The 20,810-nt window shown below is 37.9% G+C and overlaps 1 protein-coding gene and 1 long non-coding RNA gene across 3 annotated transcripts in view; one reads left to right on the top strand and one right to left on the bottom strand.

Annotated features, from left to right (window-relative positions):
- FTO (FTO alpha-ketoglutarate dependent dioxygenase) overlaps window positions 1-20,810 on the bottom strand; it is a 335,307-nt gene that overhangs the window by 252,571 nt on the left and 61,926 nt on the right. For both annotated transcript variants that reach the window (XM_054048746.1, XM_054048745.1), the window contains exons 2-3: window positions 17,944-18,021; window positions 8,001-8,655 (exon numbers count right to left, since the gene is read on the bottom strand). In XM_054048746.1, coding sequence (XP_053904721.1) covers window positions 8,001-8,655; window positions 17,944-18,021 — 733 coding nt within the window. The remainder of the gene's footprint in view (window positions 1-8,000; window positions 8,656-17,943; window positions 18,022-20,810) is intronic.
- LOC128848681 (uncharacterized) lies at window positions 1,353-15,518 on the top strand. Its single transcript, XR_008447098.1, has 3 exons — window positions 1,353-1,545; window positions 12,918-13,144; window positions 14,996-15,518. It is a non-coding gene; the product is annotated as an uncharacterized LOC128848681 (long non-coding RNA).

Genomic DNA, 20,810 nt, shown 5'->3' with positions numbered 1-20,810 from the left:
AAGGACTGCAGAATCTGGCCCTCAGGTATTAGTTTGCTCACATCCAAAATGAAATGCTGCCACTATGTAACAAGCTTACAGCAACACTCCTCAACAGTTTGGACATACAGTACCTACCCAACCGTAATTAAAGAGGATGTTGTGATAGAGAGAACATAGTAACTGAAGTAGAATTTGGCCAGAACACCAGGCTTGATGTCCCAGTCTGGTATTTCAGAGGTATTCTAAATCCCAAAATCTTGAACCTGCCTGTCACAGCTTGCCCAGAGCAAGGCAGTTCATGCAAGGAGCTCCTTCCTAGTCCTTCAACAGTTAATTAAAGTTCGACTCAAATATTGGCCACCTGAATCTTTAAACCTCAGAACAAAATAACCAGTTTGTCACATTGCTTCAGGTGAAGGTACAGAAGATGGCTAAGCCCTGATCAGGACCTGGGGTTCTGGATTAGGACCAAGGGATCTCCCCTCCTGTCCAGCTTCACCCAGCACTCCCCCACAGAAGAAGCAGGCAAGCCTTATCGCTCTTGTTGGGTCCTGATTGGCTACTGCCCCTTCCCAGCCCTTCTAGACTATGGAGGACCATGTCTTATTGCTTCTGTCAATACCACAGACTGAATGTTAGACAGTGCTTGGAGATCTGAACTCATGGTCCCTCTGACACTTTTTTTTCAGGTGGGGTGTGTCAGGGTGGCCACACCCCAAGCAGGAGACAGAGAAGGCCAGACACATTACATCACACTGCCCTTATGATTTTGGACCCAGAACAATTAAGGGCTTGTTTTTCTAGATCTAGTTTAGTTATTGGCCCACCATGGAGGAAGTCTTGCAAAGACAGCTGACTTTGAGAAGTTTCTTTGTCATTTTGGGCCAAACAGAACAGTTTGAGAGATTTTAGCACTTTCAAACCCAAGTGCTCCCTGTTTTAACCTTGAATTGGAATGCCAAACCTAATCCTAAATTGAATCCTAAATCAAACCCTAACGCCATGTCTCATTTCTTATAAGAAATATCAGTGCCAACCTATGCAGAAAAACAAACGGTGTAATATTTGGTTTGCTGTTGACCCCAACTGACTGCTCTCATACAAAGACAGAACAAAGCATTATGCTTGACAGAATTATTTATTTCAGTTTTTAAGCTGTGCCCAGCCAGAGATTTGGGCACTTGTACATTGTTTCATGAAACATACAAAGTTTAATCAATTACCAAAATATAAAATCCCTCCCTGTTCCACTCAAGCTGAGACTCCACTATCACCCACTATTACCCAATCAGTTCACTTTCCCACAAAAAGCCCAGGAGAAAAGATTTGCTTTGCAATATGAATTAAAGGTCAACAAATCTAGCCCCTGCAGGACCAATACCAATGGTGACATCCAGAGTAGAGGACTTTTCTTAAAAATAAAAGATGCCTCACCAGCAGCCCTCCCCCACTCACAAGTACTCAGGAATCAAACCGTATTGCACATGTTAAATTGGACTCAGAAATCAACTGGAAGCCGTGACAGATCATGCAACACTCTGAATGAGAAACCCCATTCAACAGGTGGGTAGTTTTATTCTTCACTATCTGAAGTTTCAGTGGTTGTGGTAAAGGATAGCCCCATATACAGCATATTACAATAATCCAATCTGGACGTCACAAAACACATATTTCTGTGGTTTGCACCCTGGCCAAAAACTCTTTATAGTTCAAGATTCTTTATAGCTCAACTGATCTAACTTGGACTCTGACTTCCACCACAGGCGCTCTAACCATCTTTTAAAAAAATTATTCTCTACAAACAATATACCAGTATTAACAAGGATGTCATTTAAATTTTCAATTCCAACTGGGATTTATATATACAAAATTCAAGGGATTTCCTGAAACTGCATTCTTATCAATTTGTCCCTTCAACAGAAGTCACAATTTTCTCCCAACAGTTAGTGTCTGAACATATCAGGCACAAAAGCACTACCAAAAATAATAATAATAAAAAAAAATTGGGGAAGTTCTTCCATCTCTAAATGGATGCGGGAGAGAAATCTTATTGATATAAACAGTGATGCTGGTGAGAAAAACAGACCGACAGCTTTAATTCAAATAAAGATTTAATATTAACATTATGAAGAGCTGCTATTAACTTTTCACAAGTATATCATTGTTATAGACAGTTATTAACTTGTTGAAAAGTACTCAACAATTGCCCTAAACCTACCTGAGAAAATTACCTCTAGCTGGTTAATGTCTACGAGTAATGACCAACTTCTAGCAATTATTGCATAATTATACAATTCACATACAGAAATGAGCATGTAGCTACATATTCAGTGCCAGGCAGTGAGGAAATATTTTTACATGTAGCATTTCTTTCCACAGTCAATATCTAGAACATATTACTGATATTAGAAACCACTGACAATAACTGCTTTTATGTTGTACAAAGAAATTATTCAGTGTCCATTAAATAGCAAATAGAGGAGATTACTGGTCAATTATAAATCTTTAGGATCATTCCAATTGTTAATTATTATTAACCACTGAGGAAATTGTCAATGTTGCATCTCAGTTTCTTTTCCCACTATTGTAGAAATGATGGGGCAGCTATTAACTTTAGCAAAGGGATGTTTCTTTTAAAAACATGAAAAACACAAATTTTACTTTATGAAAGTAAAAAATAATGGTTCCTTCAAAATTAGTCTTTACTGCAGTTAATCATTGGTTTTGTTAAACTGTTAAACATTAACCTGTCAGCTAACAGATCCAGCCGTTTATTACTCCAAGAGATTTACACAGCAAGCAGCTCTTATAGGGCAACAAGCCAAACAAAATACAGTAAAGTATACAGAAGAAAACTGTTTCTTCAACCTCTAAACCAGCCTGTGAAAATCCCACGTAAATGAAAGACAGTGAATTAGGGTCATTGCATGATTTTCCATGAGAAAAGGGTTAGACTCCTTGGGCTAGAGGACCAATGTGGGGCTAAAGGAAAAACCTCCTTGCAAATCACACTCTTTTCTTGGGTTGTTTGTTTAACTACAATTATTTCAGGCAGGTCCATAATGAATTAGGGATATACAGCCCTTATTGGGGGGAGGGATAGCTCAGTGGTTTGAGCATTAGCCTGCTAAACCCAGGGTTGTGAGCTCAATCCTTGAGGGGGCCACTTAGGGCTCTGGAGCAAAATTGGTCCTGCTAGTGAAGGCAGGGGGCTGGACTCGATGACCTTTTGGGGTCCCTTCCAGCTCTATGAGATAGGTATATCTCCTTATATTATATTATTGTGCCTCTATTTTGGAAAGCCACACCAACTTTTCTACAGAGCCAAAGGAAAATGAGTAAGTCTTGTTCATTATATTAGTGGTCCCATGTGATGGGAGCTCAGGATAGCATCTTTTTGGTAGACTCAACACTATCCTCCTGGTATAGAGTTGGTTGAAATTCAGAATTCCTGTTTCACAGGAAATTCCAAACATTCTAAAAAAATCCATTCCAATTTATAAATTTCCTGCTGAATAGGAATTCCAGAAAAAAATATTTTGAAAAATTGAAAATTTTGTTTTGAATTTGACAGTTTATTTTTATATTTTAATGTAATTTATATTATTTTGAATGTATATTATTCTTCAATTCGTTAACAATTGCTACTCCAATTAGCTGAGTAAAATATTTTGCTGTTGTTATGAAACTGTTAGACCTGTTGAACAAGAAAATAAGATAAGCACTCAATATTAATTGAAGTAGCAGCTATTTTTAATATCCTTGTGTTAGCCTGGAATTATTTTTCTAGGATATTAAAAGCAGCTGCTACTCTCATTAATACTGATCAAAGCATCAAACTATTTCATTATAACATCAAAGAAGAGATACTTTGAATAAGAAAATAAGATAGTATAGTAGAGCATTTTAATTAGAGTAGCAGATGTTTTAATAATTTTTAAAATGAAATATAAAAATAAAGTTTATTAAAATATAAAATAAAATAAATACAGTTATATTATATACTTTTAAAGCATTACACACAAATTTAAATTTCATTTAAAATAAAAAGCCAGGTGAGCCAGGCAGCCCAGGGAGCTGGGCAGCGGACTCCCTGCCTCTCAGGGGCAACCCCCTGGTGAGCAGCCAGGAGCCTGGAAGCCCTGGCTTGGCAGCAGCCTGCCAGCTGGTCTGCTGAGGAACTGGGATCCTGGGGTAGCATCAGAAACCTGCCTAGTTCCGGTTAGAATTTCAACAAATTCAATAAGTTCTTGTGGAATGTTTCAATTCTGTTGAATCAGCATTTTCTGGTGGAAAACTGTTCCATCAGAAAACTTCCAAACAGCTCTACTCTGTTAGATGTAGCTTTCACTCTTCTAGTAAATACACACCAAACACTAGCCGGGACAATCAGGCTTGTAATCAGTAAAATGAGAATTGGTTTTAAATACCAATAAGGAATACTGACATACAGTGCGGCAGCTTCTGTTTAGGAGATTGAGAATGGGAATACAGTAAGGAGATGTTTATTCAAGAACCTTCCAGTGACTTACTGTGTGACCCTCATTATATTACTTCTTCACCTCTCAGTACTTCAGTTACCACATCTGTACAATAGAGATGGTAATACTTGCCAACTACAGCAAATTGCTGAAATCTACAAATGAAAAGTGCTATAGAATTGTCTTATTAATATTGATAGACTTATCAACATTTTTCACGGCTCACAACTGCCAGCAGTTGAAAACTATAACTAGGAAAATTACAGAAACAGTTCTTTTAAGTTGTCTGATATCTTTCGGACAATGAGAGCTTCTTGGATGGAGAAGTCGAAAAAAAGTGTACATATTCAGCATTAATTGACAACGTTATTTGCTGCTTATTTAACCTTTTAAGAGTAGTAACTGTTTTTAAAAGTTTACCCATTTCCTTGGATTTGTGAAATTAAATGCTTGGGCTTTTCCTGTATACTATGCAGCTTTACTGCCGAGAAATTCAATAAGACTACTGACAAACCATACTTAGTAAATCTGGACAGGGAGAAACTTTTGTAACAGTGTAATGCTATCACATACCAGTGCAGTAAAGGTCATTTTATGCAAGGTATTAAGTGCCTCCTGGCAGCTGCTGAGTGCCCTCAACTCCCACTGATGTCACTAGAAGATAGTGGTGTTTGGAACCTATCAGGAGGTGCTGAGCACCTTGCAGAATCAGGTCCCAGTTTAGTAACATTTCCATCTTAAAAAAAAAAATCTTTTCTTGTCCTTCTGCATATTGTCTCCAGTTAAGCTATACTCCTTAGATTTCCAAGTCCTGCCAAGAGATCATTATTAACACATGTGTCAAAGTCAGGCTTTGAGATGCATTGGAGAAGAAAACGTACAAACTTAAAATCTGAAGTTATCTTCCCATTTTTAAAAAGTACAACGATAAAATGGTTTGTATGTTCATGAAAATGGCTGATATTTGGAAGTTTTCACCTCTACTTTTAAATCCTTTAATGATTTTTAATTCTAAGCAGAGCCTTTCTTTTATACAGCTCACATTTTTAAAAAAAGTAGTAATATTCTCGCACAATGGTTGGTTAAAACCAACAGAATGTGTGCTAACAGTCTATATTACACTAAAAAACAGGTTAAAAGAATAAAGGGTCTGTTTTCAACCGAGGAACTCTTTTGTATTCTAACCCATACCTTGGTTTGGCCTTTGTAGTGGTTTTAAAACATGGGATGATCTTACTTATCCTATGTGCTGCATTCTGTGTAGGCACCATTGGGTAAAAGAAGAATCCAGAGGCAGCTTTTAATTATAAAGAAATACAAGACCTTTTTCTTTATGGTTAACTCAAATATGGCTGAATATAAAGGGCCCAGTTTTCTCATCCACTTCCACAAGTAGGTTTACATTAACGCAGAGATTGTTTCACGCGTTATGAGAGTGCATGAACACTTCCGCTTTGCCTCATGCTTGTGGTTCTCTTATTTAAATTGGTGTGTTTGTAACAACCCAAAATAGAGTGTTAATTTACTGGACATATAAGTATACGGCAGGGGGGGCCAAACTTACTGACCCTCTGAGCCGCATATGCTAATCTTCAGAAGTTCGAGAGCCGGGGTGCGCCTGCTAGGGCCTGGGGCTTCAGCTGAAGCCTTGGGCCCCAGCAGCCTGAAGCGGCGAGACCCCCCCACCCCACTGGGCAGAAGCCCCTAGCCCATACCCCGCCACAGGGCAGAAGCCCCAAGCTCCCCCTCCCCAATCTGATAGGTGGAGAATGTGGGGTTCTCCACGAGCCACACAAACTGTAAAAGAGCTGTACGTGGCTTGTGAGTTGCAGTTTGGCCACCCCTGCTATATGGTATATGTATACCATCCATATCATATATACCACTGGGGTGACATTTGGAAACATACTTTCATAAATAAATCAGCTTTGTTAGGTAATCCAGAAAAAAGTTCCTTATAAACATGGGCAAATGGGATACTTGGACAAATGGGATACTTTTATTAGCAGGGTGTATGTAGGGGGTGGGGGGGGGAGAGAACAACCCCATTACAATGTAAATGTTATATAATAAGATGAGGACAGTTTAGGACAGGGGTCGGCAACGTTTGGCACACGGCTTGCCAGGGTAAGCACCCTAGCGGGCCAGGCCAGTTTATTTACCTGCTGACGCGGCAGGTTCGGATGTCACAGCCCCCACTGGCCGCATTTCGCCGTCTCTGGCCAATGGGGGCGGCGGGAAGCGGTGCGGGCAAGGAACGTGCTGGCCCGGGACGGTGAACCGCAGCCAGTGGGGGCCGCGATTGGCCGAACCTGCCGCGTCAGCAGGTAAATAAACTGGCCCGGCCTGCTAGGGTGCTTACCCTGGCGAGCCGCGTGCTGAACGTTGCCGACCCCGGGTTTAGGATTTTACGTGAAGCGAGAAAATACATATAAAAATACCAGCAGCTGTCTATGCACTATGGTCCTGATCCAAAGCCCACTAGGTCAATGTGAGTCTTTTTACATTTCAAAGGGTACAGCAAAGCCCATAGTTTCAGTTTCTAATTATGAACTTGCAATGGATCATCAGCATCTAAAAATCACATAGATTAGCTGTCTGTATTCTATCATTTGTGCCTGCAAGACTGGATGCCATTTTTGAAAAAAGTTGCCCTCAAATTAGATGCTGAAAGTTATCCAGCCTTAGTCAGAATTATGTACTTTAAACACACACACACACACACACACACACACACACACACCTTTTCTGTTTTCAACAGAGGACAAAGAGGCAAAAGGTATTTTAAACCATGAAAAACTGATAATTTTATTTTCATTGCTCTAGAACTATACATTTTACATAATTCACATTATGCTTGAATAGATTTTTAATAGAAGAGCCTGTATAAAGTGACATAAAACAAGTATTTACAATGGAAATCCTATCAGACACCCCTCCTCTTAAGTACAACAGTGCTGTTGAGTTCCAAGACAATGTAACAGTACAGCAGGCCTGGGCAAGAATTTATATAGTTCCCTGTAAACATAAGAATACCTTTATATAAAGCCAAGCCAGCATGTTCTTTGCAAAGAAAGGACAGTAGTAAAATCAGCATGAAGCAGAGCAAGTCCATATTTGACAAATCACTCTACTAAAGACAGTGATGTCAACTATAATAAAACATTTTACAGACTAGAAATATGCACCTGTGGGAACCTGGGATAGAGATTTGACAGATTTTGTTTTCTTGGCTCTTTATCAGCAAGTTAATTATAGCAACTTTTCAATCCACTTACAAGTACTATACATAGGGCCAGCTGCAGTAAACATAGGTATATTTTGCTTGGGTAAAGAAAGGCAGAAGTGACAGTAGTGCTTACACATGAAAAGATAATGTTAATTACTATCATATATTCAGAAACCAGTGGCAAATCTAGACTAGCAGGCAAGTTTGCAGGGGTGTATGCTCACACAGTAAAACGTAAAAAAGCTTCAGGGCATTAAAAGATTTAGACCAATTGCCAAATCATATTGTGCTACCTCCCCACTACTCACCTTCACAGCTGTAACTGTACACAGCTACTGTTGACCTTTCAACCAGATTCTCATCATGGTGCCAGCTCACTGCCATATTCCCCATTCCAAAATAAGGCTCTTGTTTCAAGTACGGCATTTGTAGAGGATCCATATAATTCAATAAAGTCAAGTTATAAGATGTTCTATACTTCAGACTGGCGCAGTCATTCCTTGGTGTATAAAGACTGCTTTGATCTTCTAAGAGGGACCCCTTAATAAAATTAGAAAAATCCTGTTCTCTATCTGTGACAGCAGTATCTTCAGTTTCTTTGGTCCCAGATACATTTTGTTCTTGCAAAGCCTGGACTGCTTCTATATTCAAGTAGTCATTAAGTTTGATTAAAGCTTTACAAGCTGTAAATAGTTCAGGATGGCAATATTTTACTTCATAATCCTCCATAGGCCATGGAACAGTAAATAGTCTTGTGTTCAAGTATTTGTAAGTGCATCCTGGGTTTCCAATTAATATACGAGATACTGGTGTAAGAAAATCTTTTTCTTTGATCCTAACAAGATCTTGGAAGAAACAATTATGTTTTTGCAAGATCAAAAAGGCTTCTTGCACTATGTGATGAAGTTCTTGGGGTATCTTATCAGCTTTCCTGAGGAGGAGTTTGGAATAGCTGGTCTTCCACTAAAAAATAAATAAATAAATAGTTCATTATTTTTGTAAGAACCAGAACATATTTTAAATATCCAGGTATGTATTTTTAAGGCTATGCTCATATTCACTACAAAGTAAATCTAGAATGTGATGCAATAAGGAAGACATACTACTTTATATTTGTTTAGTACTTTAACGTTATAAGGTACAAAACATACATACAGCATCTCTGAAATACATCAGCCAAGTGGGATGCTGCAAAAGCACATCAATAGAGGGAGGGAAAAAATTGGACAAAGACCACAAGGTAAGGAAGCCACATTGTAGATAGAACGCTGGCAAATTGGATCAGTTCCAATATTGACCTCAGGACTCTTACACTCCAGCTTAGTAGGAAGAAACAACCAACTCTGGAGAGACAGGGGCAGGGAGGGGAAAGGGTGACTACAGCTGTGCTGTGCAATTCCTTAATGGTGATGTGAGCAAAGCTTTGTAGCATTACTCTCCTGTATAATTCTTGCAACATTTTTATTAAGGTGATAGGAGCTTGTGAAAGGTGTCAAACTGACAACCCCATTGTCCTGTTCAGTTAGTGAGTGTTTGTGCCATTTATGATTTTGGCCACCATTGTTTGTTTTAGGAGGTTAGTAAGCACAAATGCAGAGGTTTCCCCTCCCCACCACATTTTTATGGGTCAGACTCTGTGGTTAAGATCTGCTTACCATGCAGTAGTATCTACAGCCACGCAGTAGTGAAACTGCTAGGGCAGCTAGTGTTACATACAGCATTCCTGCCAACATAGGTGCATAGTCTACCATTAGATAACAGCACTTCTAAAAGGCTCAGATTTGTCTTAAAACAATTTAGCGCAGCTGGAGGGTGTGTGGCACAACATGTGCAGTAATCTGTACTATGTACATTTTCAGTGTGTTTCTAGTTCTTTTCCAATGTTGGCATTTTCTAACTATCAGTCCAAAATCTCTTTTAACATGTAAACTAGTACTTAGATACCACTGTGGTGAATGTATATAAATGCCTATGTTGATTGGATAGATAGAATGTATTAGGTATACACTGGCAACAGCCAACTGTTTGGAGTACATTACTTGGACACCAACCCACACGGAATAATGTCCAAACCAGAAATATACACATACGTATAACTGATGCTTTAAAAAGAGCCAATTTCATAAAGCTGAAAACAATTATGAGCCAAATTAGCTAGAAGAAAGAATTTGATCAAAAAAAATTTGAGTAATAATAATCCTTAGCTTTTTATCAGTAGGTCTCAACTCACTTTACAAAGGAGTTCAGTATCATTACCCCATAGTACAGAAAGGGAAACTGAGGCACAGAGGTGAAGCATCTTGCCCAAAGTTACCCAGCAGGCCAGTGGCTGAGCTGGGAATAGAACACAGGTCTCCTGAATCCCACTCTAATGATCTATCCACTAGGCTAAACTGCTTTTCCATGATAATTTTATTTGATACCTAAAAATGCACAATAGAGAAAGCAAGCTACACTGGTTAAAAAAACAACCAGGCTTAGGGGAAAAGTGAATGCAACTATACAAAAAATAAAATATATTTCTCATCACGAACAAATGAAAAAATGGGGAAGCTGATAGCAATGAACATAAATCAGAAGCTTGAAATTGTAGAAAATTGATTCAAGAAGCAAAAAAGACACAAGGACAAATCAAGGGCCAGCAGAATTAAGGTCAATAAGGAGTTTTTTTAAATATATTAGGAACAAAAGGAATCCTAACCATGATACTGATCCATTGCTAGATAGAAATGGTACAATTGTCAATAATGCAGAAAAAGCAGAAGTGTCCAATAAATATTTCTGTTCTGTATTTGGTAAAAACCCATGTGATACATTTATATCATGATGATGATGATGATGATGAAATACTTTCTATTCCACTAGTATCTCAGAAAGATGTTAAAACAGCAGCTACTAAAGACAGACTTTTTAAAATCATAAGGTCTAGTTTACTTTCATCCAAGAGTTTTAAAAGAGCTGGCTGAGGAGCAACTGAACCAGTAATGTTGATATTCTATAAATCTTGGAATACTGGGGAAGCTCCAGAGAACTGGAAGAAAACTAATGTTGTGCCAATATTTAAAAAGTTTAAATGAGATGACCCGAGAAATTATAGGCCTGCCAGCCTGATGTCATTTCAGGGCATTGTAATGGAATGGCTGATACAGGACTCAATTAATAAACAATTAAAGGAGGGTATGTAATTAATGCCAATCAACATGGGTTTATGGAAAATAGATCTTGCAAAAATAATGTAAATATATTTTTGTTGACATTACACATTTGGATGATAGAAGTAATCATGTTAATGTAATATACTTAGACTTCTGAAAGGCATTTGACTTGGTACCACATGACATATTAATAAAATAGAATACAACTTTGACATGCCACACATTAATTGGATTAACAACTGGCTAACTTTTAATTTTAACTTGTAATTTTAAAAGTGGAATCATTATCAAGCAGCTGTGTTTTTGGTGGGATTCTACAAAGATAGTGTAGGCCAAGAACCAATCTAACATTTTTATCAATGACCTGAAAAAACAAAATTATTTCTGATAAAGTTTGCAGAGGACACAAATTGGGGGAGTGGTAAATAATGAAGAAGACAGGTCATTGATATTGAGCGATCTGGAGTGCTTGATAAACTTAGCACAAGCTAACAATATGCATTTCAATACTGCCAAAGGTAAAGCCATATCTCTAGGAACAAAGAATGCAGGACATACTGGTGGATTCTATCCTGGGAAACGGGGACTCTGCCAATTAATTTCAATTTTCACCACAAGAAAGGAATACAGTGCAGTAAATTAAATCTTTAAGGTTATCAATCCAATGCACTAATAATTGGGCTGACCATTTGTAGAATAGGGCTGTACCTCCATCTCGTTTTTTTCCCTTTTATCAATCCAGGCAAAAATTAGCATGTCATTCCCTATTAATAATCTAGTCACATTTTAAATGCATCCTTACATAACACTTAGAGCTTCGAACAAGAGAAAGTACATGGTTGCTTCTTAAAGAAACACTATTTTATTTAGATTTATAAAATATGAAGAGGTATCCATCCCAAGCTATCCATCCCAAGCTATAAGCAGCCTTGTATAACTTAATTTGCACAACACATAATAGGCTGCTTGTCCTACTCTAAGAAAAAAAAATACAAATATGCACAGCTGACATGATAAAATAAAATAATATCCCTTCTATATCAGTTCATTCCTTTCAAAATCCCTGGGAGAAAAAAAATTGGACCTTGACATTGCTGCGGTTGTTACTGGATGTTAAATGATTGCAAATAGGATGGGAGTTGGACCATAACACAAGCTCTATCTAAGGATTTGATCCACACTGTGAAAAAAGTTTGTGAACCCCCATTATAGAGAAAGTGTCAGTCCATTATCTTTATATTTACTCTGCTGAAAAAAACAAAACAAAAGCCCAATCATTGCAGTCCCTCTTTGAGGCATGTCAACAGTTGAGACCATTGCTGAACACTAAACTGGAAGAATGCTAGTTACAAGAGGGAATGCACAAAAAATACAGTACTAGTATAGCTGGGTTAAGCAACATTGAAATATATTCCTCTCAGGAACTGTAAGGTTATGACACCCATATAAATAAAGAGGAAATAATACAGTAAAATTCATCAGCAGCAAAGTTTTTTTTATTATTTGTGCAAATATTTCGATGTATTATTTGAAACACTCTGGGATTCCCATTCTACTCCTTGCAAACAGATATAGGTCTGAGATGCATCTTGCCTACCTAAAGAGAAGTGACTGTAAAGTATTTAAGGCCTGTAGAATGAACTGTTATCCTGGAACTGTGGGTAAAATTCTAAAAACACTTAATCGCAACAAAAGCACTTAAGCAACATGGATTTTTGTTTTGAGAACAGGATTTTTGTTGATATTCCTGACCTGTGCCAAAGTTATTCAGTTTACAAACAGCACTTTTTGAGTGAACACATCTAGTGGGAAAATGTGGTAGAGAGTTTGATCAATATCCTGCATTTTTTGCATGTACAGACTGAAAGTTTTAAATACTAGGGAATGACTTAAGGGCTGGTGGGTTGTTCATCTTTGCACTGTGTGTGTGTTCAGTGTGTCTCTTTCCATTTGCATTTACTTTATATTCTGCTCCAAATTATGGTCTTAATTGGATTAGTTACAGACTTCCTACCTCCAGGCCTTGGTGTTTCTCATTCTGACAATTTAACCCTATTCACCCTTGGACAGAGGCTGCCAGTTCACTTAACACTGCCTTCACTGGTCCCTGCCACCAAGAAAGGGAAGAGTCCATCAAGCAACTGGGTCTAGCTTACTATTACAATCTTTGGGCCAGAAGATACATCATCCTCTTTTTAGCCTGAGTTCCTGCTCAGCCAAGGAAAGAGCCTCTGTCTCCTGCCTGAACCAACAACAATCACATTCACAACCACCTTTCCATCACCTAACCATCAAAGGTATAACTCAGAATCTGTTCTCTACCTAACTATATTTCCATCTTCTGTCTCTCCAAGTTTAAATGGTTAAACTTTCTTTTGTAACTTGCTATTACACTTAGGTTTTGAAAATCATGTATTATTAACGAGTTGAAATAGAAAGCATCCAAAGAACGCTATTTTAGCAGTAACAATGGGGTTGCATTAGATACTATCTAACTGATTAATAAACCATGACCCAATTGGTGGTACACCTCTACCCCGATATAACACTGTCCTCGGGAGCCAAAAAATTTTACTGCGTTATCGGTGAAACCGCGTTATATCGAACTTGCTTTGATCCAGCCCCCCCCCCACCACCACCACCCCCCGAGCGCTGCTTTACCGTGTTATATCCAAATTCATGTTATATCGGGCCGGGTTATATCGGGGTAGAGGTGTAATTGTTAAAATTAATTTAATATATTGTATGCTAAAAGTTTCACATGACTATCCACAAAAATTCCCAAGGAAGCATTTTTTTAAAAACTGATTTCCGTGGGAACTGCAGGTACTCAGCAACTCTGACAATGAGTTGAGCTCAGCTGCTTGGAGAACAGAGCAGCAGCCAAGACCCAAAGAGCTAAGAAGATGACCACTTCCCCGCTTTCCTGGCACATGTGGGGAAGGAGACTCTGAGCTGGGCCCCATGAGCAGCTTGAAGAATACTGTGAAAAACATCATTAATAATAATCATTACTGAAAATAATTATTGAGGAATTTTATGTCAATGAGTATTTTCAACTCTGGTGTGTGTGTGTGCGCGTGCGTGTGCGTGTGCGCGCACATGTGCATGCGCATGAGGATGGGAATGAAGGCTATTTCATGGAGATTAAATATTTAATGCTACTACAGAATCTAGGGGTGCTTGTTGTAGTATTTACTTCTTGCCACAAAATCTGATCCCATTGTGCACGGGTATATAAGGCTCTGCAAATAAGGAATAAATTAACGCTTTAGTAGTTCACTTGTGTGGCATCACTGCTGGATTTCTTTGCAGAACTTTAACATAAGAGAAGCCCAAATTAGACTTTTACATTAATCAATAGCCAAATCACATGCATCATCATTACAAATTTAGGAAGGCGCTGTATATTTTAATACAGTTTTAAAAACACCATTAATCTACTGAAGTTGTTACATGAATCGCACGAGTAAAGTTTCAGGCAAAGAAATAACAAACAAAGAGAGGATGGAATTAAACAAGAATCTGCAAAGCAATTGGAAGTCTGAAAATACACATCTGAAAGGAAGATGCAGAGCTTATTCAAACGCACCAATATTTCACTCTCCTTTTAAAACATGGAGGTAATGTGTTCCACATTTTAATGTCAGCCAAATCAGAAGCATGTTACCTTTGGCTTGTGCACTAAGATTACACGCTTAAAAACTATTTTATCAATATTTCTTACATGGGGTCTTTAGAGTTCTACTCTAAAAAGCACACACTGGTATCTCAGAAGAAAACAGGAAGTGGAAACACATTTTAAACATATCATCTGAAAATATTGTTTGGTATTCTTTAAATCTCCAACCAGCCGTCATGCTATGCCCTGCACAAGGAAAGCATTAAGGGATCAGGAAATAGGGTAAACACTGAATTCTTATTGAACACCACCATGTTGGTTGAAAAGAATCATGTCCTGTATGCTGTCACTCATACAGCAGGTGTTAAAGGTCAGTTCGTATTGATGCTGCTAGAAGTAGTTATGGCACTGATAACTTCAGGAATGAACATGAACATTCTGTGCTCAATTTTTCATATGTGTATTACATAAACAGTATTTAAAAATTAGCCATGTTGTGGCATCTAACACATAATTTGTTTTCAAGAGACAGGATAACCCCACCACTGAAGCACCTGACTACAGCTGCAAACCAGTGAAGAGGTCCCCTGATAAGCAAGTTGACACTTATATTTTACATCATGAGATGTTATGTTTCATTGAAGACATTTGGGAAATCCTCTGATTTATTACTATGATTTTTTTCTAGTGTTTTTCTCAGATGCTGTTCACTATTTGATTTCCAAAAGGGACATTGCTTGTGGTCCCATTCTAAAATCCCTGATCGGGAAAAATGCCCATTGAAAAGGAAGTGCAATGGAAGTACTTTTAAAGTAGGGACTTCGGGTCTGTGCTCAGAATATATCTTCCTGCCTGTAGGCATGCAGCAGCTTTTGAATGATATTCTACCTAACCTTCCCAACATCATTTTGTTCAAACCACATTGCTCACAAGTGAGGGATTCTTAAGTAAGACAGGTGATTCAAAACAAGGAAAGCCACACAGACTAACCTACAGTACATCATCATGCATTTTGTTTTATTTTGGATATGTCTTCACTACCGGTCGGATCGGCATGCAGCAATCGATCCAGCAGGGATCGATTTATCGTGTCTAGTCTAGACGCGATAAATCGATCCCTGAGCGCTTTCCTGTCAACTCCTGTACTACAGCTCGGTGAGAGGCGCAGGCAGAGTTGACAGGGGAGCGGCTGCAGTTGACTCACCATAGTGAAGACACCACGGTAAGTAGATCTAAGTACGTGGACTTCTGCCACGTTATTCTTAGATTGATTGTTTTCTATAGTCTCTCCCTTTTTTCCCATTTAAGTACATGTAGGTACTATGGAAATAACACTAGTGGTAGGAGCGGAACTTTGTGACATCCACAGCAGCTATTTAAGTAAGAATTTAAAATTCATATCATGGTTATTAAATGAAAGGTGTTTGTGATGTTTATTGTTACCACATATATGTGCAAATGCACATGCATGCACACACAAACTAAACAGGAGGCATATTTTATGTACATACATTGCAAACTTACTCAGTATAATCCTTCCAAGGCTATAACAGTTCAGTTGTTATCTCACCTTCTGGCAATCAGTTCTACCCATGTTCATTTGGTGCTTGATCGAACGCCCACTGATGTCAATGGGAGACTTCCAGTTGACTTCAATAGGCTTTGTGTAAGATCCTTGATCTTTTCAATAGCACTAATTACTTTAATTTGGTCTAATTTGACTGCTTATCTTCTTCCCAAAGCCCTTCCACCTGTATGGATGCTGTGAGACTCCAAGTGGCAGCCTCAGCTCAACCATGTCTTTCCCGGTCACCTCTGCAGGGAAGGGCTAGGGAAGTGTGGAGGACACACAGCTAGGCTCAATCTATCAGGCCCAGACGCTGGTATAAAAGGAAATGGAAACAGACAGTTGGGGATGTAACAGGATCAAGGAAGGAGAAAATGGTGATTGACTCGGACCCTAAAAGGGGCAAGAACTTTTACTGAATGTTGGTGAAACCCTGGAAAATCTGTTTGCTGTTTTGGTTTGGTTTGGGAGAAGGACGCTAACAAGAAAAGTGCTCCATAATAGTGCTTTTCTTGTTGGTAGCGAGTTTGTCCACCATGTGTTTTATTACTATTTATTATTTATATTACAGTAAAGGCTCCAATAGGATCTCTGTCCCATTGTGCTAGGCACTGTACAAATATGTAAAATAACAGACAAAGCCCCAAAGACCTCAAAACAGATGAGAAAAACAAAGGAGAGAAGAAAGGAAATATTATCATCCCTTTTTTACAGATGAAGAGTAAGGCACAGAAAGATCAAGTGACTTGCCCAAGATCACAGAGGAAGTCTGTGAAACTGAGCCAGGAGTTGAACACAGACCACCCTTTCTCTCTGCAATGTGGAAAGCTGCTGTCTTAAAATTCTTCTTGTCCATGAGCTCCTGCAAAAAAATACCCTCCCTTTCTGCAGCACAAGACCAAGGTTGTTTTTTTTGCTACTATATGCATCTTTGTGCCACATGTCAATACAAGAAAGTTGACACGGCTGTAATGTAGGAACTCTTGCTATAGTTGTTCAGGCTAAGTAAGAGATTCCTTTTTATGTCTTTCATCTTACTGAATGTGTTCCAACCTCGTTTGACTGAACTTACAATTCTTTCCACATGTTTTCTATTTGACCTGAGAAAGGTCCAAGATACACGTAGCAGTATTCTTCTAGCTCTTTAATGCTATGCCTCTGTATACTAATTTGGTTTAGTTATGTGACTATTGGGCCTGTTTTAGCTTTCCTTAAATTTCATTTGAGGCATGCATTCTGGCTTTTGTAGTTCAGGTTCTATGCCAGGTTTTAACCATTGTGTATTGTTTGTGACTAGAATTATAAGCATAATTAAGCCACATATTCTAAATCTCATTTTTAAAGACTCTTCATCTCTGCCAAATCCAGTCTACAGAGCATGTTCTCTATATGATTTAAGTCATGAAGACCTCTGAAAGAACAGTGACTCTTGGTGCTCTTTTTACTCCAGTTAAGCATGAGATATTGCAAATCAACATCATACAATTCACTTGACCACAAATTACAAGAAAACACAAAAACAGAAAGTTCTTTATATGTTATGTGAGTTTTTACTTTAAACAAAGATTAAAAAGGAGACTTTTAGAGCTACCATTTACAAGTGTGAACTAAAGATCAAATGATAAAATCCTGGTCCTGTTGAAGTCAATGGCAAAACTCCCATTGACTTCAGAAGGATTTCACACCAAGGTTCCTGATTCTGCTCTGTCCTGAGTGCTGAAGAATCTCACCCTTCACTTCATACACCAAGATCCCACCTATGTCAGTCCTCAGAAAATAATTAGAAGAAGTGACATTTTAGTCTTGTCAGCTCTAATAGTGCACCAGTAAATAAAGATTGGTTTGCTGTTTGATAAGAATGCCCAATCAAGTTTACTATAAATAAGGTTAAAAATAAGATACAATACCAGTTGGTGGAATTCGGCATCTCTAGGTGTCAGATATGGAAGCCAACTCTCTCCAAGTTCTTCAAGAAGCTTTTGTTTCTGTTTAAACAAACAAAAAAAAAAGTTATGACATGAAATTAGTCAAAGAAGCCAGCAGCAGTTAAATAATAAACTAGTTGCATTAGGAATATAAAAAGTATAGAAAGTTAGTATTGTTTCACTAGCCAAAATTTAAGAAAACACATCTTAAATAAACAAGGAGAAGTAGATGCAACCTCATCTTAATTGAGTTTCCCCAATTTCAGCTGAGTAGTTTCAGAGGATTAAATACAGTACTTTTTGGTATCCTCAGTTCTTCCTTAGGAGAATCTCCCTTACTATACTAAAAAAGTACACTCATTCTTAAAGGTTCTGCAGAACTTTGCCTGGTTTAAATGCTGAATCTTGTTTATTTCTTTGCTTTTCTTTGTTTTCTGCTTCAAATTCTGGGTTTAATGGATGTAAACCCTCGTGTACCCCAGGCTGTGGTTTAATAACAAACTCTAAACAATCATGAATTTTGTTTTCATATAGTGTCTGTTCGTTCCCGCCAATCAGAAAAGAAAAGGAAACTTCGTCCTCTTTACCTCGTCTCCAATCCAATCTTCCAACTTGACTTCATGTGGACCAGGAAATCTGCCTGCCCAAGGAAATAGCTTCATATCACAGTTGTGGCTCATAGTCACCTACCACCTGACTGTAAAAAGAAGAGCTTCCCCCTCCTTTTCCTTCTCATGTTTTTTCTTTCATCTTTGTTTTTTCTGAGTGGCTGGAACAATTAATTTGACAGAACTAACAGCTTTCTGAATAAAATGAGAATGTTTTGGTTGTAATCTACTTAATATTTCTATCATTTAAGAAAATGATTGAGAAAAGCAGGTTTGTAACCTGTAATTTTCCTCCATGTATGTCTTAATAAAATAGATAGCTGACACTGTGTGTGTTTATTATGGAGTTAACACCATAGACCATGAAAGAGAGAGAGTTTCGCACTAGCCATAGAGTTTCTGAAGCAATAATTTTTAAATCATGACAGGCCAATGTACATTCCATCCCATCAGTCAAATTCCATCTTTGCCTGAACCGGATATAAGAGGAGAATATTGAGAAAGTGTAAGATTCTGCTCAACATTCCTGGTCAATATTTCCTTTGCCTCTCCTAGTGCATCTCATCTGTCACTCTCTTTTACCTTTTAAGGACTGTATCTTGTGCAGTACTGAGCATATCACTGCTCATTAACAAATAATTAATAAAAATTATATTGATACTAACAGCAGTTAGATATGCCACAAGAGGCGAAAAGTTAGCCTTAACATTTGAATACAAGGGGCTTCAAATTCTTAATATATTTCTTCTTTAAATATTTTCCACCATATAAACACAACTATGAGAAATATTTATTTTTTTTGCATATTAAAAATGTTCATGTGGTACAAGAAAAAAGTATGTGTATGAAATCAGAAATGTAATACATTTTATAACAATGTTAAAACTGAAACAAATCAAAAAGCTCACATCAAATTAAAAAAAATCAAAATTAGTAGTTACACTTTCTAATTCTCCTAGTCCATTCCTCGGCCACTGAAAGGTTATTCCCTACACCCCTACAGTTCTTTCTCTCGTCTTAATCTGGCTTTTACTACTTCCCGCTTAGAATATTTCACAGGTACAACGTTATTTGTCAAGAAGATTTTCTTGATATTCACTAAATTTCCCTTTTTATAATCACATCCCATTGCTCCTGGTTAATGTGTCCCATGTGCTATCCTAAACTGATCCTCCCCATCCTGGTATTTGCATCTGAGAAAAATGAAAATATTACACGGACCAATCTCTGATCTTATAATAAAAACAGAGACAAAACAAGCTAAACTATTAAGAACACAAATGCAATGCTAGGGTATAAAAGACAAAATATAAATTTTCATTATTGTTGTCCTGAGGTTATAGCATAAGGCAAATAAAGAGTATGCTTCACTTGTGGAGGGGAACACTGAAGTATTATGGCTATCAGGTTGGTCAGACAGTCTGAACCAAAAGCAGGTAGCACAGACTAATAACATCACCACTCACTGACTGACATTCACTGATCCTAACTAGACTGACAAGAACAGCACTGACATTTACAAACTAGAAATGTACTCTGATCTCTCAGTCTATAGTTTTCTTTGGGGACACTTTATAAACTGACAATGAGTCATTGGTGAAACCAAGCAGAATGTAACTTTAGATTAAGTTGGCAAACATGTTAGTGTGCAGCATATTCCCAAACAGTCATTCTTTAATGTTACAAAAAACATTGTATGACTTTTATGTTAACATTATTTATTACACTGAAAACAGAAGGCTGCCTTTGCTGACTTTGAAACATACACTTATAACTCTTTTCTTGTTTGTACAATAAAAGTATATTAAACTAAACAAAAATCAGAACGCAAGGCTAGCAGACAGAGGAGGAGAAACACCTCTGACAATTTTTTTGTCAAATGCCAAGCTCTTGGCAAAAGCACACAACATTAAAATGCACTCTTGAGTGTGGGTAGTACTAGCTCACATTTGATTGTCAGATCTGGCTAAGTGCTGCTCCTCAGTTTGATGTACAGACAAATACACACAGCTGGGTGTTATAACACACTGCTCTTCTCATATACAAGAAGCTGTCTCATAGATGTCAAATACATCAAGCTACTCACAAATTCCTCCAAAATATATATAAAAAAAAGAGAAAAATCAAAGACCCAGCTATACCAGCTGGCTGTAGACTAAGTATAAGGAGTGTTACATAAGTGGTGTATTTACAGCAACTTCAGCAGGTGCAGAAAAGGTGGAAAGATCTTTTTAAAATGTA

Source organism: Malaclemys terrapin, chromosome 14 (assembly GCF_027887155.1).
Source record: "Malaclemys terrapin pileata isolate rMalTer1 chromosome 14, rMalTer1.hap1, whole genome shotgun sequence".
Lineage (NCBI taxonomy): Eukaryota > Metazoa > Chordata > Testudines > Emydidae > Malaclemys > Malaclemys terrapin.
The sequence above is the reverse complement of the archived record's forward strand: the minus strand, read 5'-3'. Positions and strand labels throughout refer to the sequence as shown.